Consider the following 21,535-nt stretch of genomic DNA (forward strand, 5'->3'; position numbering starts at 1 on the left):
AATAACACACTAAATGTATATGGGAACAATTATTTAAGGGGGATAAAAAAAAAATTATACTGAAGCCTGTTTACGTCAATGTATCCCTACAATGCAATCTGCATGCAACACAGGAAGGACGTGATGAGTTGGAACTGAAGTCCACCTTGACATCTCTCTCTCTCTCCCATTATAGTGCCTGTGGAATCATTGTTATTTGGGAAGAAAACAGACCCAACCTTTCATGGGGAAAACTTTGTTACCAGATATGTAGTGTCTCTCCAAGGCACTCTGAATACTAATCTGAGGTGGGCCAAGGCCCAAAGCAGTATGTCCCTATACAAAAATTAAGAATAACATTAGCATGTGTTCAGGTTAATCTTTGCCTTGTAATAAGAATTCATTATGCTGTACCTGATTTAGGCTGAATAGTAAGTGTGTGAAATTGCTACCTAATCAATGGCACCAATTGGCCAATTACCTTGTCAGCAATAAAAGTGAATATGTTCCTTCCGAGAGTTTGCGAATTATCTTTTGCACCTGTAAGAGCAGAGCTGCTCTCCCAGATGTCCGACAACTACAGTATTTCCACCCCCACCCTCACTCTTGTATGGTCCTTCGATGCTCTTCCCTCTCTGTTTCTCTTTTACTTCCTCCCCATGGCTGCGCCTCCAGTGTCTGTGGTAACACTAGACAGAGGCCTGATTGCCGGTCCCTGTTGGGAGGGCTCATTCATCAGCAGTGTGACGGGCTGTGCTTAACTGCCATCTGTCAAACCCAGAGTGGAGTGGGAGAGGAAGGAGAGGTCTGTCTGGCCTTGGCTTCGGCTTGCATGCTGAGGCCCCATATAGGCGTACAGTCAAAAACAGAACATTTACAAAATATTGTAGCTGGACCGCCCACACATATTGCAATGGTTGTGGATCAAGTTCACTGTACATACATTACTGACATCCTCAATGAATGGTCACATCTGGTTGTTCACATTTCAATGTCAATGTCATGAATACTACTGTATTAATAGGGAGACGGGTAGCAAGCTCATTCGGTAGCAAGATCCAGCAGTTTCAACAACGGATTTCTATTTCCGACACCATCTATTCTTAAGGAGACGGTATACCATAGAGTTAGCTTTAGGAGTGTGTTTATCAAGATGAACTGGAAATAGTTAGAGCATTATGGGTAGTGCAGTGCATCATTTTACAACCACTAACGCATCATAGATGGACAGGTAAATTGTCCTTGATGGTCAGACAACACTGCAGGAGAGAGTGATGCCGATTCAAATCTGAGCTCATCAAGGACTCCTAGTTTTCAATGGAAGTATCAGTCAAGTCTGTCAATTCCATCATATAATTAGAGAGACTGTGATATGATTGCGATGGCTAGGATGGCCTCTGTTATAGGGTTTGATCTGTTTTCATGCTTCAGAGAAAAAGGGGGTTTGAGATGATGCTGTAGTTTTATGTAATATGGGATAGTGTTGCTCTCATGAGTCTTGAGTTTATGACGTTGATCTTATGTTTCTATCACTTTGGAATGATTGAATCAGGCCAGAAAAGTAACAAGCTTCTGAGTTATCATCCCATCATAGAGCTGTTTTGTATTGCCAGCACCCATGTAAAATAAAATAGACATGGGTTTCAGAGGCCTCCACTCAACACTTGTAATGGTAGATTAACTGCTCTGCATAAAATGTTTTTCTGATATCATTTTTTTTTTTTTTACTCAAAATGAACATGACACAGTCGGATGTCTTTTCGATTTGACTTCATCTGTCAGAGGTTGTGAATCAGGAGGAGCCCGACGGTACATTCTACAAGGACACCACAACAGTCCATTATGCTGGGCCCAACCCACTGAAACATTGACTATTCAACCGGCGAGGGAGCCACCGTCTGGCTTTTAAACAAAAATGTCATACCGGCACAATAGCTCCACCCCCACTACCCGTCTTCCAATCCGTCTGTCCTTGGACACTGGCCCGGGTTGCAGAGCGGAATTCAAAATGTTGTGGTTGTGGGCCCTACTCTGTGGCATTACTCAGGGAAACGTTATCAGTGCTATTGCCCAGCCACTTCTGGAAATGCGAACATTTGGTTGGATAGGTCATCAGGGGGCGGTGGGTGAAGCGTGACTGTGAAGCGGTGCTGACTGCCCGGAGAGGAAAGTTGGCCGATAAAGTGTCTAACTTCCTGGACAAAGGAGACTGGTGTTTCAACGTTCGCCTTTCAGTGACAATGCTAACATGTGCCGCATCACGGCAGGTAGGAGTTAATGAACAGATCACTGCAAATGTTCCTTTCCTGGCTATGTCTGTCTAGGCTATACATCTCTATATGGATATTTCCTTTTGTATATACAGTGCCAATCAAAAGTTTGGATACACCTACTCATTCAAGGGTTTTTCTTTATTTAGACTTTTTTTTTTTTACAAATAATAGTGAAGACATCAAAACTATGAAATAACACATATGGGATTACATAGTAACCAGACAAGTATAAAACAAATATATTTTACATTTTAGATTCTTTGCCTCGGTGACAGCATTGCACACACTTGGCATTCTCTCAACCAGCTTCACTTGGAATACTTTTTCAACAGTCTTGAAGGAGTTCCTACATATGCTGAGCAATTGTTGGCTGCTTTTCCTTCACTCTGTGGTCCAACTCCTCACAAACCATCTCAATTGGGTTGAGGTGGGGTGATTGTGGAGGCCATTAAATGCAAACCAGTTGGGATGGCATATAACTGCAGAATGCTGTGGTAGCCATGCTGGGTAAGTGTGCCTTGATTCTAAACAAATCACTGACAGTGTCACCAGCAAAGCACCTCCACACTTCATGGTGTGAACCACACATGCAGAGATCATCCGTTCACCTACTCTGCGTCTCACAAAGACACGGCAGGTGGAACCAAAACTCACATTGGGACTCATCAGACCAAAGGACAGATTTCCACAGGTCTAATGTCCATTATTCATCTTTCTTGGCCCAAGCAAGTCTCTTCTTATTATTGGTGTCCTTTAGTAGTGGTTTCTTTGCAGCAATCTGACCATGAAGGCCTGATTCATGCAGTCTCCTCTGAACAGTTGATGTTGAGATGTGTCTGTTATTTGAACTCTGTAAATAATTTATTTATCCTCTGCAGCAGAGGTAACTCTGGGTCTTCCTTTCCAGTGGCGGTCCTCATGAGAGACAGTTTCTTCATAGCGCTTGATGATTTTTCTGACTGCAATTTCCCGCATTGACTGACCTTCATGTCTTAAAGTAATGATGGACTGTCATTTCTCTTTGCTTATTTTAGCTGTTCTTTCCATAATATGGACTTGTCTTTTACCAAATAGGGCTATCTTATCTATACCACCCTCATCTTGTCACAACAACTGATTGGCCCCAACGTATTAATGAAAGAAATTTCACAAATTAATATTTTAACAAAGCACACCTGTTAATTGAAATACATTCCAGGTGACTATCTCATGAAGCTAGTTGAGAGAATGCCTTGATGACAGCTCTGCACACTTGGCAAAGGGGTGGCTACTTTGAAGAATCTCATAAAATATATTTTGATTTAATCCTTGTTTTGGTTACTACATGATTCCATATGTGTTTTTCGTAGTTTGTTTTCACTATTATACAATGTAGAAAATAGTAAAAACAAAGAAAACCCCTGGAATGAGTAGGTGTCAACTTTTGACTGGTACTGTATCTACTCATTACTATCCATTCCATTCACAACCATTTGAATTTGCCGCCCACAAATGGTAAATAAGACATTTTAAGTGTTTTGTTTGGCTACAGCAGGTTATGTTCCTGCTATCGATCAGTGAAAGGTTAAGCAAACCAGGTGTGACATGCAAAGCAGGGCCCCCGTAAGGGTAAGGGACAGACAGGTGTGGACAATGTGTTGTATTTTCCATCTCAGTTGTGTTAGTATGAAACATCATGCAAAAGAAATGTACTTATCTCTCATGCCTTGAGGTACACTGCGTTGTCAGTGTCAAACCAAATGCAATGGATAGAGGACCTATGCCATCTAGTGGGGAGGGTCTCAATAGATGAAGAGTTGGAATGTGCCTCTGGGGTGCTATTGGGCCAAAAGGGGTCACTCCAAATGGACAGAAATATTGTCTGTCCCGTATTTAGCTTATTGGACAGACGAGGCACACCTCCCCATGAGAAAAAGCATACAGGTTTCATGAGAAATTGATTAATATTATATAATTTAGGTATAACATTCAAACCTATGTATACAATTAGCAAATACACTTCCATAGTTCATCTTTCAAATGAAAAGGGACAAACTCACATTTCTGGCATGAAGGCTGAAGAGCTGTTGAATACGTTTTTTTTTGTTGGTGCAGTACGCCCTCTGTGGAATATTAAGGGAAAGGGCAGACTTATCCTACAACCCATCCCTATCCTCTTCCTCAAATCATTGTCCCTTTGTCACAAAAAGACATTGAAAAACATATTTGCTTGATTGTAGAAATAGATTTATTTTCAAACAGATATAGTTGGATGTGTGAAACAATGTCATCTCCACAAATATTTTTTTTGTGCATATAAAACCACAAGACACTTCCTCTTGGAAGGTATTCCAAAGCCTTTGTTCAGTCCTAAGGCAATCTGGACTAAGGCACCACCCACCTTCAATTTACAATACACACCCCTTGGTAGCTGAAGTCCATGTAAGTTACATTCCCTCAAAGGTGTTTCAAAACAGGGAATGCCCAGATATGTTAAATGCAAAACCAACCAGATCAACGGTAAAATGTACATAATGGGTTTTTGTGTATTATTATAATTAATTTACACAGCCAATCCGATAAAACAGTAGAAAATAAGGCATCTGCTTAAGGCTGGTGTAATGTGGGTAATGCTCATTAGGGCACGCAATGGAATACATAAAAAAAAAATCAATCAAAAACAGAAATTTGTGTTTCTTCTAAGAACAGGTAGTAGTAGTCACTCCCTGTAAGTCAGATTTTTCTTCTGCTTGGTACCTAATGAACACGACTAAGGCTAGGCGCTCTGCTCCGTGGGACTCTGTCTGCGGGACTCTGCAGGGGGAGGATCACCTCCTCACAGCTTAGCCTGGAAGAAGCTCATGATGGCCTGCATGCACTCGTCTGAGAGCCAGCGCTCCACCAGGCGCTCCACCTCCTGGTCGTTGACAGTGTGGAGACGTTCCTTCTCTGTCCCACGGATCAGCTGCTTGGAAAGTGTTAGGGACTAGGACAGCCAGGAAACAGCAATAGGAAGAAAGTAGAGGACAAATAGATAAAATACAAAACAAAAGTGTAAAAAAAAAAAAAAATGATACTGTCCACAAAATGTGGAAATGTGTCTATGGTTTCATTATACTGACATAAAATAATAAACAGGTTTTCAAATGCAGTGCTCTATACTCCAGCAATTTGGATGACATATCAATTGATGTCTACAGTCCTTTATGGTATTTTCATGCATAGCAGTTTTTTTTTATATTAGAAATAAAAAAGCACATTATGCCTCTAGTCCACCTTTTTAGGGAACCATAAGTAGGTTGGTCCCATATCCCTTGCATGCAAGTGACTTTAGAAACTGTGGATGCATTTAAATTGTGTTTTGGTTATGCCTTGCCCAATAGTAAGTGAATGGTACTGCCCAAACGACCAGTGTCACAGTGGAATCAACAGCTGAATATGAGCTGAAATCTATTAAAAGCCTTCACAACATGACAAACAATTATTGGCTTATTTTCCTACTGTTCTGAAGCAGAACGATCTGTGTTTTAACCCTATTACAACTATAATTTTGCTTCCTAGTTGTCTCTAACTGCCTACCAATTGTGCACATATTGTAGCATCGCCATCAGACTATACAGAATGAATTACGCTTTCCTGTAACATTTTCCCTGCTTATTTGAGTGATTATGTAATATCGTGGCCTAGATATACTGCCATGTCCTATATTACTGACACTTAACATTTTGGAATATTCATTCAAATCACTGTAAACTGTGCTGTAATCAAATCAGACCTTGTTGAAAATGTCAATGAAATTGTGAATGAAATTCAATGTGCAGAATGTGGCTCCGGTCACTTAAAATAGTAAAAGGAGTCCGTCCACAGAAGCACAGCCACGGCCAATAACACAATACAAAATTCCTGGAACGTCCCAAAAGGAAGTTATGTAAAATACAACCAGCTTTCATCAATATTGATTCATTCAGGAATGTTTCTGAATACACAGCTTTAAACAAAACACACAAACATTTCAAACGTTGCCTGATGTTCAATGTTTGCTGGGGATTTGACTCACATTCCTGGGAAGCTTGGCATAAGCCTTCAGTCTGGTGGCCACCTCGGTTTGGAAGCTGCTGTCGGGAAAGACCTCGGTAACCAGGCCCTGGGCACACGCCTGGGTGGCTGTCAGTTTCTTGTTGAACAGCAGCATCTCACTGGCCTAGTCACAGAGCATGACAATGTTGTCCATTAGTGTAATTTCATTCAATTCAAACTGCAAGTCTAATACATACTAAAAGAACAAAAGTAAAATAAATACCTGGGAAAACCCCTCTATGAAATGCATCAGTTGCAGCAAAGGAACAAGGGGGAGTATCCATACCTTTGCATTGCCCATCATTTTGGGGAAGGTGTAGGAGGAGCAGGCCTCTGGGCTCTGTCCCAGCTGGCTGAAGGGGGTGTGGAATGTAGCCTGTCAGGAGGGGAGGGCACAAGTTAGGCAGGAACAGCCCCAACTGCTTATGGCAGAGTTTAGTGAAAAATGGAAGTGGAGAATGGCAATGTAGTGGTATGGGTGGTGCGCTAGTGGTCACAACACTGTTTTGCTTATTTGACCTTGATTGAGGTATGCATGTAAAACAGTGGTCTCCAATTAAGATCCTGGAGAGCTTTTTATCCAGCCCAGTATCAACACAAGTTTCAGAAAATCAACTAATCATAGTCAATATGTCAGTGCTGGTGGACAAGATCCACAGCCTGGACACCCAGTTTCTCTCCGAAGTTTGATACCCTTAATATAAACCAATGCTAGTCTTGTACCATCAACTAACATACATATGTAGAGGGAAGATATAAATGTGTTCTAAGCTAACACTGAGTGGACATGACAAAGCACCTTACCCTCTCCGTGGCGTAGACCACCTCGAACAGGCCCAGTAGAGTGACGGACACGCCCACAGCCGGACCGTTGATCACTGCAATCAGGGGCTTGGGGAAGTCGATGAATGCTTTGACAAACTCCCTACACAACCACACACACACACAACCACACACACACACACACACGTTATAAAAATGGTTCTCTCAAAGTGAACCTCTTGCTTGCTCTTTTTGGGGAAGTCCTTACCTCAGCAACTCGCCTCCATCTTTTGCCATCTGCTGCATCCCGCCCTGAGGGATTTTGGTGAAGTTTGTCAAGTCATTGCCACTGCAGTAGAAGTCTCCACTACCTTGAGGGGGTGAACAGGAATAGCCACATTTAACAATTAAGAAGACTGGAGCACTATTTGCAAGTCACTGCATCACTGTAAAGACTTAAAGGGACAATTCAAAGAATTAAAAGGGGCACCGCGCCACCGTTTTGGTAAAAATCCAAAGGGATGGGGCTGGTGAAATATAAGTACTCTTAAATTATTAGACAGAGGCTGTCCATCCACGACAGCAATTTCCAACATTTAATCATGTTTTAAGGCTATAGAGTGTTGGTTTACAATTACATCGTTTACAGTTTATATTTTGGGTTCTGGTGGGGTTAGACAATTGAACTAAGCTCAAGAGGGATTTATAAATTGTATTTTTCAAGACTCAATGGCTATATATCATTAATTTAAAAGTCAAAAAATGGATGTAGCAATTACAGATTGTCCCTTTAAAGATATAAAGCAGCAGGGTGTCAAACTAATTCCATGGAGCCTCTGCTGTTTTTTTTGTTTTTCCTTTCAGTTAAGACCTAGACAACCAGGTGAGGAGAGACACTTACTAATCAGTGACCTTAATTCATGAATCAAGTACAAGGGAGGAGAGAACCCCCAGACACTTGGCCCTCCGTGGAATGAGATTGACACCTGTGGACTAAAGAAAGAAAAACCCACGCACAGTACATTGCAACCACATGCTTTTTTTGTGCACCATAATAAACCGTGTGTAATATACTGTGTTCTGGCTTTTCTTTAGTCCTAGTGTTCATTTTTGGCCCAGCAGTGCACAGTGATCTCAGAAAGTATTCAGACCCCTTGAATTTTTCCACATTTTGTTAGGTTACAGCCTTTTTCAAAAATGTATTCAATTGTTATTTTTCCTCATCAATCTACACACAGTACCACAAAGGGGTATTGTGTGTAGGGGCTCCCGAGTGGAGCAGCGGTCTAAGGCACTGAGTCTCAGTGCTAGAGGCATCACTACAGACCCTGGTTCCATTTCAGGCTGTATCAAAGCCAGAAGTGATTGGGAGTCCCATAGGGCGGCGCACAATTGGCCAAAAGTCATCCGGGTTAGGCTTTGGCGGGGTAGGCCACAATTGTAAATAAGAATTTGTTCTTAACTGACTTGAATAGTTAAATAAAGGTTAAATAAAATGAAGACAAAGAAAAAACAGGCTCTTAGAGATTTTTGGTAATTTATAAAATAATTTAAACTGAAATACCACATTTACACAAGTATTCAGACCCTTTCCTCAGTACTTTGTTGAAGCACCTTTGGCAGCAATTACAGCCTTGGGTCTTCTTGGGTATGACGATACAAGCATGGCACACCTGTATTTGGGGAGTTTCTCCCATTCTTCTCTGCAAATCCCCTCAAGCTCTGTGAGGCTGGATGGGGAGTGTTGCAGACCAGCTATTTTCAGGTCACTCCAGAGATCGGGTTCAAGTCTGGGCTCTGACTGGGCCACTAAAGGACATTCAGAGACTTGTCTCAAAACCACTCCTTGGTTGTCTTGACTTTGTGCTTAGGGTTGTTGTCCCATTGAAAGCTGAATCTTCGTCCTAGTCTGAGGTCCTGAACGCTCGGGAGCAGATTTTCATCAAGGATCTCTCTGTACTTTGCTCTGCTCATCTTTCCCTCAATCGTGATCCCCACAGCATGATGCTGCCACCACTGTGCTTCACCGTAGGGATGGTGCCAGGTTTCATCAAGACGTGGCGCTTGGCATTCAGGCCAAAGAGTTCAATTTTGGTTTCATCAGACCAGAGAATCTTGTTTCTCATGGTCTGAGAGTCTTTAGGTGCCTTTTGGCAAACTCCAAGAGGGCTGTCATGTACCTTTCACTGAGGAGTGGATTCAGTCTGGCCACTCCACCATAAAAGCCTGATTGGTGGAGTGCTACAAAGGCTGTTGACCTTCTTGAAGTTTCTCCCATCTCCATAGAGGAACTCTAGAGCTCTGTCAGAGTGATCATTGGGTTCTTGGTCACCCCCCTAACAAAGGCCAGCTCTAGAAAGAGCCTTGGTGGTTTCAAACTTCCTCCATTTAAGAATAATGGTGGCCACTGTGTTCTTGGGCACCTTCAATGCTGCAGACATTTTTTGGTACGCTTCCCCAGATAAGCGCCTCGACACAATCCTGTCTCTGAGCTCTACGGACAATTTCTTTGACCAAATGGCTTGGTTTGACAGGTGTGTGCCTTTCCAAATCATATCCAATCAGTTAAATTTACCACAGGTGGACTCCAATCAAGTTGTAGAAACATCTGGTGGACTCTAATAAAGTTGTAGAAACATCTCAAGGATGATCAATGGAAACAGGATGCACCTGAGCTCAATTTCGAGTCTCATATCAAAGGGTCTGAATACTTAAGTAAATAAGGTATTTCTGTTTTTCATTTTGAGTACATTTGCAAACATTTCTAAAAACCTGTCTTTGCCTTGTCATTATGGGGTATTGCGTGTAGATTGCTGAGTATTTTTAAAATACATTTTAGAATAAGGCTGTAACGTAACAATATGGAAAAAGTCAAGGGGTCTGACTACTTTCCGAATTCACTGCATGTTACTCGTTTCAGGAAACTAGGCATATGTCGCACGGCACTACTTCATAAGAGCGCCACATGAACGTAAACTTTTTTTTGTTATATCAAAATGCGTTTTTTGGCCGTCTGGAACATGTGAACTTTCATGTGCCTTAATAACAAACTTGTATGCCATCTGTAAATATTAATAACATTGTTAAATTACAAGCCTAGTTTGTTTAGCCACGAAAAAAATCCATAACCTTCCCGCCGAGAGACGAGGTCAGATTGGTCCGCCATGTAGCACGCTTCTGTCTATAATATGAGCTGGTCAGTATGGGTAGGTAATCCTTTGTGACGCTGCTTTTTTGAAAGATATTACGTTGGAGAACTGCATAAAAGTTGCTCTCCACGTTCTGGAGGACCGAGTTTTGAAATCAGTGGAATTAGAGTATGATAGAGAAAATGCTGGTGTTTAATTGCAAATATGCAGACAGAGTCGAAAAAAGAACACAGAAGGCTGTTGTATAAAACACCTGTCTCCGGATTACATATTCAAACTAAGGGCAACCATGGCATCCGTGACAGAGAGGGAGAAGTGTCCATCCATGTAAATGGGTAAAATAGTCTAGCTAGCTACATTTTCACGTTACACGTTACTAATTTTGTCAGAAAGTCGTTTTCATTTCAAGAAAAAGTTTACTGTTAGTTAGCTAACATTATGTGTATGATCTGTGTAGTAATTGAACCTGGTTGGTTAGCTACCTGCAGATTCATGCAGGGAAGTAACATCTGTGTAGTAATTGAACCTGGTTGGTTAGCTACCTGCAGATTCATGCAGGGAAGTAACGTTATGAGTTGGGATTATGGTTTACTGTTTAGCTAGCTAGCTACATGCCTAAACAAGACTCCCTTATGCAAGTAACTATTTCAATAGAATGCTTACGAAGTCACTGTGAAAGCTGTCAATAGTCAGTTAGCTAAGGTGCTTGACTGCTGTTAGGTCAGAACGATCGGATCAACCCTACTTTTCAGCCAGAGCGTCCAGTGTGCACTATGAATGCTCTGAGAACGAAACTATTTGAATTTACGAACAAACAATCATAACGCTCTGAGTTACGAACGCCCTGAGCACACTCTGGCACTCCAGATTAAATTTACGAACACACCCGTAGTATAAGCCAGCCTTTAGTCTTGAAATCTTTAGTTATTTAGCACATAGCCTCACATGTGAATCTTTAACTTCTTGGTGACTGGGGGGCAGTATTGAGTAGCTTGGATGAATAAGGTGCCCAGAGTAAACCTCCTGCTACTCAGCCATAAAAGCTCAAATATGCAAATAATTAGGATTTGGATAGAAAACACTCTGTAGTTTCTAAAACTGTTTGAATGATGTCTGTGAGTATAACAGAACTCATATGGCAGGCGAAAACCTGAGAAAAAAATCCAACCAGGAAGTGGGAAATCTGAGGTTGGTCGATTTTCAACTCAGCCCCTATTGAAGATACAGTGGGATATTGGTCATGTTTCACTTCCTAAGGCTTCCACTAGATATCAACCGTCTTTAGAAAATTGTTTGAGGCTTCTACTGTAAAGGAGGGGCTCATAAGGGCTCTTTGAGTCAGTGGCAGAGTGCCACAGGCTCGTGACGCGCGGTAATGTGAGAGGTGGCTCCCGTTCCATTGCATTTCTGAAGACACAGGAATTCTCCGGTTGGAACATTATTGAAGATTTATGTTAAAAACATCCTAAAGATTGATTCTATACATCGTTTGACATGTTGCTACGGACTGTAACATAACTTTTTGACATTTCGTCTGCTCCTAGTGAACGCACTTCGTGACTGGATTGGTTTACAAAATGTGCTAACAAAAGTAGCTATTTGGACATAAATGATGGACATTATCGAACAAATCAAACATTTATTGTGGAACTGGGATTCCTGGGAGTGGATTCGGATGAAGATCAAAGGTAAGTAAATATTTATAATGCTATTTCTGACTAATGTTGAATACACAACATGGCGGATATCTTTTTGGCTTGTTGGGTCTCTGAACGCCATACTCAGATTATTGCATGGTTTGCTTTTTTTGTAAACATTTTTTTTACATCTGACACAGCGGTTGCATTAAGAAGAAGTTTATCAAAAGTTCCATTATAATAGTTGTATCTTTTATCAATGTTTATTATGAATATTTCTGTGAATTGATGTGGCTCTGTGCAAAATCACTGCATGTTTTGGAACTACTGAACATAACACGCCAATGTAAAATGAGATTTTTGGATATAAATATGCACTTTACAGAACAAAACATACATGAAGTCCTATGAGTGTCATCTGATGAAGATCATCAAAGGTTAGTGATTAATTGTATCTATATTTCGGCTTTTTGTGACTGTTTCTCTGTGACTTGGTGGTGACCTAACAATCTTTTGTGTTTTTTTCACGGTAAAGCCTTTTTAAAATCAGACTCTGTGGTTGGATTAACGAGAATTGTATCTTTAAAATGGTGTAAAATACTTGTATGATTGAGGAATTTTAATTATGAGATTTTTGTTGTTTTGAATTTGGCGCCCTGCATTTTCACTAGCTGTTGGAGGGGTGGGACAGTACTGTCCCGAATATCCCAGAGAGGTTAAAGAGATGGGTGGAGCTAAAGCTTAAAGGGGTGTGAACGATGCTGCATGGGTGTAGACAAAGAGCTCTCCAGTCGGTACCAAAACATTTTAAGGGCCATTTTCTCAAAAGTGAGGTTACAAGTTCATCAACTTTCAAAGCAGAATTACTTTCCCATTGTTCCTCAAGTGTAGTGTATGATATACCATTTTCTAGCTCTGAGGCTCTACTTTCATTCAATGTAAAAATTAAAAAATTAAAAAACATTTCAAATTTTGCTACACAAGACCAAATCGAGCTGGTCGGTCACATATTCATATCACCGATGCTCTCTTTAATGGATTCACTATTTCAAATGGGATGAATAGGTTGGTTGGCTCTACCTGTGATTACAGTAATGACAGAGTCATCTTTGCCAGATTCCTCCAGAGCCTTGATGATCTCGTTGTACATCTGGATAGAAGGAGGAAAACAATAGAATTGAAGAACTAGATGATTACTGGATTTTTGGGATGCGCATAGGCAGTTGGAAATGTCACTATTACAGTGCTTTGCAAAAAGTACTCATCCCGCTCAAGTTTTCAGTTTGTCTTATTTCTTGTTTGTTTCACAATAAAACATATTTTGCATCTTCAAAGTGATAGGGATGCTATGTAAATCAAATGATACAACCCCCCCCCCCAAAAAAAAATCAATTTTAATTCCAGGTTGTAAGGCAACAAAATTGGAAAAATGCCAAGGGGGGTGAATACCTTCGTAAGCCACTCTTACAAGGCATGCCACAAAATGCCACTGGTGAATCTGCGGCAAACCTTTGGCAACAATATTTATTGCCACTAGTGGCAATAACACTAGTGGCAAAGACACGAGTTCCAAGACCAGTAACAGCTGATGACCAGTCTGTGGGAGAAGAAAGCTTAGTTTCCATTTTCCAACAGAGTTATCTAGCTACTTACCAAAGTTGTCCAGTGAGTGTCTAACTTAATTAAACTTCATAATTATGTTAGCTAATTGATGCCTAGTTAGCAATGTTATGCTTTATGGGATAGAGTGAAACACATTTTGTTTATCAGTTTCAATCCGTCAGTACCACTGACTGGCTAGCGCTTAGCTAGCTATCATATTTTTGCACAATTAATGTGATAGCTAGCTAGCTAACTAATTATTTGCCTAAGCCTTTTTAGGTGAATACATTGTTGTTTTTTAATAACAATATGCCATTCAATATGCTAGTGTCACTGGTCAGTAAAATGTTAGCTAGCACAACAGCTAAGGTAGCAACAATATTAGCTGATTTGACAAAGCGAAAGTTCACTTTCGTAGATGGATACCCTTCCCTTAGCCGTGGTGTTGGAAGAGGATGCATCAAAACCCTTTGAGTGAATCGTCTTCAGACTTAAGGTAAGCAAATAAATGTATTATCATAAATGTAAATTCTGACTTTGTAACAATTAGATCTTTCATTGCTTTAAACTAGTAGCTAGCTCATCTTGTTAATGTGTTGTTCCTTCTCTCTTTCTTTCTAGATGTAATCAAGACAGATTGACTGAAGGCTTCAAACTAAGGAAAGAGAAATGTGTGCACCAGGTCAAGGTTCCTTGCATGGCTTTGAGATGTAAGTTAACAATAATTCATTTTAGAACAATATACACCTGAGTCAGGAAAAAGAAACAACTAGTAGACAACTGGCTCTTAAATTATGGAGACCCCAGTCTATATTGAAGATCATATTTAGCTGATTAGTTTGAATCCATTTTGTTTAGGCTTGGCTAGAGACAGACACTACATACAAAAGTTGGCCACACATTTAAAAGGTAGATTTAGTAGGCCTAAGTCCCAGATTCCAAGAACACAGGATGAGATGTTACTATCCTTTGTGCAAGCACTTCCAAGAGTTCATGAACAGTGAGCCTTTGGTTCCTAGGGTGTTCCGGCCTTTCACACTATACACCCTCCCCAAAGGCGGCCAGTGACAGGGTGATCAATCCTACGCAGTTTATGCTAGCTAGATTGTTTGTTTATATAGCATTTATACAAGGCAGAGACATTTTATTTGTGAAAAATATATACACTACATTACCAAAAGTATGTGGACACTAGGGCTGTTACAGTGACCGTAATACCGCAACACTGGCGGTCACGAGTCATGATGGCAGTCAAATTCCACATGACCGTTTAGTCACAGTAATTAGGCTTCTCCAAGGTCTGATGCTCATCATCAGTAGCCTACCAAACAAGTGCTTGTCAAATTGTGAATGAAAGACTGATGAAGTGTGTACAAACCTGCACAAAAACAAAGCAGAGCTCATGCCTTCAATGCAACTTTTTTCAAATCCTCATCAGTCGCACCATACAGCCTTAGAATGTATAAAAATCTAAACATACATCAACATTTCTATCACAACTAAAGTTACATAAATAACTCTAAATTATACAGTTGTTGTTATACAGCATATACAGTTGAGGTCGGAAGTTTACATAAACCTTAGACAAATATATTTAAACTCAGTTCACAATTCCTGGCATTTAATCCTAGTAAAAATGCCCTGTCTTAGGTCAGTTAGGATCACCACTTTATTTTAAGAATGTGAAATGTGAGAATAATAGTAGAGGGAATTATTTATTTCAGCTTTAATTTCTTTCATCACATTCCCAGTGGGTCAGATTCCCAGTGGGTCAGAAGTTTACATACACTCAATTAGTATATGGTAGCATTGCCTTTTTAAATTGTTTAAAAGGCAATGGGCCACAAGCTTCCCACAATAAGTTGGATGAATTTTGGCCCATTCCTCCTGACAGAGCTGGTGTAACTGAGTCAGGTTTGTAGGCCTCCTTGCTCGCATGCGCTTTTTCAGTTCTGCCCACATATTTTCTATGGTATTGAAGTCAGGGCTTTGTGATGGCCACTCCAATACCTTGACTTTGTTGTCCTTAAGCCATTTTGCCACAACTTCGGAAGTATGCTTGCCAATTTGGTAGACACATTTGCGACCAAGCTTTAACTTCCTGGCTGATGTTTGGGTTTAAAAAAAATAATAATTACTCATTTTTCTGCCCAATTTCGTGGTATCCAATTGTTTTTTTTAGTAGCTACTATCTTGTCTCATCGCTACTATCTTGTCTCACCGTACGGGCTCGGGAGAGACGAAGGTTGAAAGTCATGCGTCCTCCGATACACAACCCAACCAAGCCGCACTGCTTCTTAACACAGCGCGCATCCAACCCGGAAGCCAGCCGTACCAATGTGTCGGTTGGTCCCACCTTTGCTGCTATAACAGCCTTCACTCTACTGGGAAGGATTTCTACTAGATGTTGGAACGTTGCTGCGGGGACATGCTTCCATTCGGCCACAAGAGCATTAGTGAGGTTGGGCACTGATGTTGGGTGATTAGGCCTGGCTCGCAGTCTGCATTTCAACTCATCCCAAAAGGTGTTCGATGGGGTTCAAATCAAATCAAATTTTATTTGTCACATACACATGGTTAGCAGATGTTAATGCGAGTGTAGCGAAATGCTTGTGCTTCTAGTTCCGACAATGCAGTAATAACCAACAAGTAATCTAGCCAACAATTCCAAAACTACTACCTTATAGACACAAGTGTAAGGGGATAAATAATATGTACATAAAGATATATGAATGAGTGATGGTACAGAGCGGCATAGGCAAGATACAGTAGATGGTATTGAGTGCAGTATATACATATGAGATGAGTATGTAAACAAAGTGGCATAGTTAAAGTGGCTAGTGATACATGTATTACATAAAGATGCAGTAGATGATATAGAGTACAGTATATACGTATACATATGAGATGAATAATGTAGGGTATGTAAACATTATATTAAGTAGCATTGTTGAGGTCAGGGTTCTGTGCAAGCCAGTCAACTTCTTCCACACTGATATCATCAAACCATTTCTGTATGTACCTTGCATGCTGAAACAGGAACTGGCCTTCTCCAAACTGTTGCCTCCAAAGTCGGAAGCACAGAATCGTCTAGAATGTCATTCTAAGCTGTAGAGAGAAGATTTCCCTTCACTGGAACAGTGAGTTTTACAACCAAGGACAGGCATTTTTTTTTTACGCACTACGCGCTTCAGCATTTAGAGATCCCGTTCTGTGAGCTTGTGTGGCCTACCACTTTGCAACTGTGCTGTTGTTGCTCCTCGATGTTTCCACTTCACAATAACAGAGCTTACAGTTGACCCGGGCAGCTCTACTCTAGCTGGACAGAAATATGACGAACTGAAAGGTGGCATCCCATGACGGTACCACGTTGAAAGTCAATGAGCACTTCAGTAAGGCCATTCTACTGCCAATGTTTGTCTATGGATATTGCATGGCTGTGCATACCTTACAATTATTTGAGAACATAGCCCAGCAGACAAATCATTACAAACAGTAACCAGCCAAGTAGAAGTCAGAAATAGATATAAAATTAATCACTTACCTTTGATGATCTTCATATGGTTGCACTGAGAAGACATTCATTGATTCAATAAATGTTCCTTTTGTTCGATAATGTCTCTTTATATCCAAAAACCTCTGTTTTGTTTGAGCGTTTTCTTCAGTAATCCACAGGCTCAAACGCAGTCACAACAGGCAGAAGAAAAATCCAAATTGTCTCCGTAAAGTTCATAGAAACATGACAAATGATGTTAATATTCAATCCTCAGGTTGTTTTTAGCCTAAATAATCAATAATATTTCAACCGGACAATAACGTTGTCAATATAAAAGATAAACAAGAAAGGCACTCTCTCGGTCGCGCGCATGAAAAAGCTCTGTGACACGGCAGGGTCCACTCATTCAGACTGCTCTTACTCCCTCATTTTTCAGAATACAAGCCTGAAACAATTTCTAAAGACATCTAGTGGAAGGCATAGGAACTGCAATTTGAGACCTAAGTCAATGGATTCTGTAATGGCATTGAATAGAAAACTAACAAAAAATCCTACTTCCTGAATGAATTTTTCTCTGGTTTTCGCCTGCCAAATCAGTTTTGTTATACTCACAGACATTATTTGAACAGTTTTGGAAACTTTAGAGTGGTTTCAATCCAGATCTACTAATTATATGCATATCCTATCTTCTGGGCTTGAGTAGAAGGCAGTTTAATTTGGGCACGCTTTTCATCCAAAATTCCAAATGCTGCCCCCTACCCTAGAGAAGTTAAGACATTGAAAACATGTTTAGTAAGTTTAGTTCTCACTGAGAAGCAAGTTCATTTAAAGTTATATGTGTAACCAAAAACCTGATTTGCATACACAATGAGTTATTAGCAAACAGATTGTTAGACACAAGCTTCACAAAATGATTTGCCAGAAGTTCAAAAGTCACCGCTAGATGTTTGCCAGAAGCCTGTTTTTTTTCTTGTAAGGGTGTTGTTGGGAGGAGGGAATAGACAATGACACGAATGACTAATAACTTAATTGATGTACCTCCACATTGATGGCGTTCTTCTTCTGTGGCCTATTGAACCGGATAGTGGTGACGTTGTCCTCTGTGGAGACCAGCAGCGTGTCAAAGGAGGCAGCGCTCCCAGTGGGCTGTGCGGCTACCACAAGTCCCTCAGGAGCGAGGAGAGAATCAATCAGGTCCACATACTGCTGTCTGGCTTCTTCCTGAGAGGGAGGAATAGAGAGTTATACAATGTATCAATCAATGTATGCCTGTCAATGTCATCGTGTGAAGAAAATGGCACTACCACATTGAGGACATTAGAGTTGTTTTTTTATGGGCACTGAAAATTGTGACATTCAATAAGAATGGCTGCTTCTAATTTGTTTTAAATTTTATTAACTACAATCATTTTCAGCTGTGTTTGACCTTTCTCACAAGTCGTGTATTTTTGTCTGTTGTTTTTAACAAACTTGGGAGGAATAGCCTTGATAGACAAATGGGTATATTGCTCCCGAGCTTTTGTATAATTTCAGCTAGTAGTTTTGAAAGTAGTGTTCACGAGCCAAAACGGTCCCCGAAAATTGTAAAGTTGTGAACTACATCATCCATTTCGTATGATATGTTACGTCCTGAATAAAAAAAAAAAATGTTTTGCAATCTGTATACAGTATGTTACAAATTCCAATTCGTACAATAAGTTATGAATTAATAAGTGCTTAATATCCCGGACTGCATCTTCAATAAAATGTGTATGACAGTGCTGTTATGTATATTCAATAATGGACTGCAGATTACCTGAGATACAGATCCCAGAGACTTCCAGGCATCCCATTTGGCCTTGCCGACAAAGTCAAGCATCCCTGGCTTGGGTGTGTTACAGGGTCCCTGAGTAGCCTAATAAGACAACAAAGAGAGAGGAGAAGATACTAAAATGGGAGGATCAGTGTCTCCAATAGACTTTAAGGTGCTTACTTTCTTCATCCTGTCTCCTTCATGCACTCTGATAGGATAACAATCTGGGTCATTGTCATTAGGTCTCAAATGAAAGAAAACAGACTGAAACAGGGAGGGACTACTATAAAACAATGAAGGGAACCTAAGTGGGCCGACATGAGCATGGGCGATGGAGCGTGAACAGGTCGGGACCAAAGTTGGGAAAAGCTGAAATGTATTCACATACTCCACGACATCGCATTGCTATTGACCAATCAAAGCTTACTATAGTTTCCAGACCCTACTGGATTGGCTGTTGATACCTAGCATTAGCTAGCCTCCAACATGAGGGCGAGGTTAGCATGGCTATCCCTATAGTGAATCACTGAGGTAAGACCCATATAGGGTCAGCAGAGTTGATGCCAGCAACCCTCAGGATTTTTCCTGTAAGCCCTGAGATTCAAAATCTTCAACCGTTCAAATACTGGCCCACTTCTATAACCCCAAAGCTTTCTGTCATCCACTCAATACAACTGTGACAAAGCAAAACTGAACAAGGAGCCCACCCCCTCTATCGCTCATGCTCTTGATGTTCGGAGACATGACAGCCAAGTAGCTAATAACAAAGACCTTTCACCTGTTTGAAGAGAGCATAGATTTTCAGCTTGGCCTCATTGCCAGGGTCTTTCTTCAGCGTGCCCATCTGACTCTTTGCACAGTTGAATTGCTCCACCGTTGCCCCCATCATAGAATCAGCTGTGTGCAGCTTCAGAGTGGGAATATGTTATACTTGGACAGCCCTGAAGAGATGATTTCAGGACAAATGAGTGACATAGCTAACTGGTACTGTTTCCTAAACAATTATGAACTGCCACAAAAGGTTAAATAATATTATACATAAGCCTAAATGTTTCAATAAAATGCAAAATCACAAATTAACTTGGCTGAGGGCACTAAGATCGCTCTGAACACCTACAATGACCTTTTTAAATTATCACATTGGATATGGGGAGGATTGGGACAGGATGACACATAAATGTACTGTGAGTGTTGCAGTACTGTTTGTGATACAACCATGTTGTGACAGAATTCGATGGGCCATCAATAATTAGTTACTTGACGATTCCTCTGATTTTCATTCATTGGTAGTTAGACACACCCTCATTGGTCTGATGATTAGACAAGGCTCATAAATCTGGATGTGGGGGAAAGGTCATAGTTATTGAAAGTTTAGCTACTTTGGCTAGCAAGCTATAACCACAGAATATTTGCTTTAACTATAAGTATTAACTAGCTAGCTACCAAGCAGATCATCATGCAAGCTTTTGTGGTGGAAGCAGATACGCTGGAATGTAGGGTAATTTATGTACGGTAGATCTCCTACAGAACAGCTCAGCGATTATTAGCAAGCATGGTTGAGTAAACATCTTTCCAAGCAAGACAGACACCACTTGCTCGTGAGTCGTGCAGAAATTAACCGGTAACGTTATCTGTGCAGAACATGACATCTTTGAGACAACCTTAGCTAAATACAGGCACCGATAGAGGCTCTCGTGTCAACCAGCTAAAACTTCATGGTGAAAATTAAATGACCATTCGTTTCCATTAATCATTGAGCTATGCTAAACTAGCAATCTATTGCTCCCTTCATACGGAACAGCTCAACTAAAATCTACTCAGTTTAACCTCAGCTCCGTGCACCATGTCCACATCAAGTTAGCAGTAAATCCACCTTGCAAGTGAGTGTGGTGTTTTTAGGTAATCTTACCTGAAAAATCGCCACGGTGAAAATATGCGTAAAGCTACAGACATGACAGTGGTGTAATTTCAGTCCAAAGTACAGTAGCAGGCCTGGTTGTACAAGACTTTTCGAATAAATTAATTCGCTGTTTACAATCCAGAACCCTCCCCCTCACCTTCGTTGCTTTCACCTTTGGCTAATGCCTTGTTTACATCCTGACGTGTTCATTACGCCGTACGTCATCTTCAAGCAATCTCGTACCTCTACTGGACAGAGAGCATAAAGTCAATAATAGGGGTGCCTTCTCAATTGGAACCTCCTCGTGTCATGTTTCCTCTTTGCTCGTCTCCTTCTCACAACCCATTGGAGGAGAAGGTCAGAGGGGCGGGACCTCTGGCTTTCTCATCCAATGGATTTTGACTAAGACATGGAGAAAGGACTGGGGACCCGTAAAGGACAAAAGGACCAAAAAAAGAGAAAAGGCCACAGTTTCACAACACAAGACAGGATGGAGGAGATCATAGTCGCTTATCAGATATCACATTTATTTTGGGAGATTGTAAAATAGGACCTTTTCATTCAGACAGAAGAAAAATATTGGGCGCATTTTGGCTGGTCACTTTTGTCAAGCGGTTGACCATCGTTGGTCACAGCCTTTCAAATTGTGATGCATTATCTGCTCATAAAAATGATCATACTCGCAACTATGTGGAAGAAATGAAGAACATTACAAAAATCATGTGATCAAAGGTCATGGAGTTTTTGACGAAACTGCAGTTGCTTCTCACCAACTGCACCATGCAGCCATCACCTGTCATCCTCAAATTGTTTCTCTAACCTAGATGGTAGATACTGTAGCTAGCCACTGCCATCTAATAATTATCGTAAAAAAAACAAACGTCATTAC

The 21,535-nt window shown here is 40.7% G+C and overlaps 1 protein-coding gene across 7 annotated transcripts; it reads right to left on the reverse strand.

Annotated features, from left to right (window-relative positions):
- Positions 1 to 4,456: 4,456 nt before the first annotated feature.
- LOC110535574 (enoyl-CoA delta isomerase 2) lies at positions 4,457 to 20,930 on the reverse strand. Of its 7 annotated transcripts, none has more exons than XM_021620644.2 (11): positions 20,656 to 20,797; positions 20,004 to 20,082; positions 19,525 to 19,653; positions 18,750 to 18,848; positions 17,993 to 18,175; positions 12,937 to 13,006; positions 7,339 to 7,441; positions 7,113 to 7,233; positions 6,595 to 6,684; positions 6,289 to 6,432; positions 4,457 to 5,217 (listed from the first exon to the last, which is right to left on the reverse strand). In XM_021620644.2, exons 2-11 carry the CDS (start codon positions 20,028 to 20,030, stop codon positions 5,068 to 5,070), a joined length of 1,116 nt encoding a protein of 371 aa, XP_021476319.2. In that variant the 5' UTR covers positions 20,031 to 20,082; positions 20,656 to 20,797; the 3' UTR covers positions 4,457 to 5,067. The 7 variants fall into 7 exon arrangements, with proteins under 7 accessions (XP_021476319.2, XP_021476322.2, XP_021476320.2 ...); XM_021620647.2 differs by having other exon boundaries at positions 19,525 to 19,687; positions 19,962 to 20,082; XM_021620645.2 differs by having other exon boundaries at positions 19,962 to 20,082; positions 20,656 to 20,793.
- Between the last annotated feature and the right edge of the window lie 605 nt (positions 20,931 to 21,535).

The sequence above is a fragment of the Oncorhynchus mykiss genome, chromosome 11, assembly GCF_013265735.2.
Source record: "Oncorhynchus mykiss isolate Arlee chromosome 11, USDA_OmykA_1.1, whole genome shotgun sequence".
Taxonomy (NCBI): Eukaryota; Metazoa; Chordata; class Actinopteri; order Salmoniformes; family Salmonidae; genus Oncorhynchus; species Oncorhynchus mykiss.

Coding starts and splice junctions, on each gene's coding strand:
- LOC110535574 (XM_021620644.2), bottom strand. CDS start 20,030: ATGAATGAAAATCAGAGGAATCGTCAA. Junction 13,007..17,992: donor AGAACGCCATCAATGTGGAG/GTACATCAATTA, acceptor CCTTCTATCCAG/ATGTACAACGAGATCATCAA. Junction 6,433..6,594: donor AAATGATGGGCAATGCAAAG/GTATGGATACTC, acceptor CTCTGTGACTAG/GCCAGTGAGATGCTGCTGTT.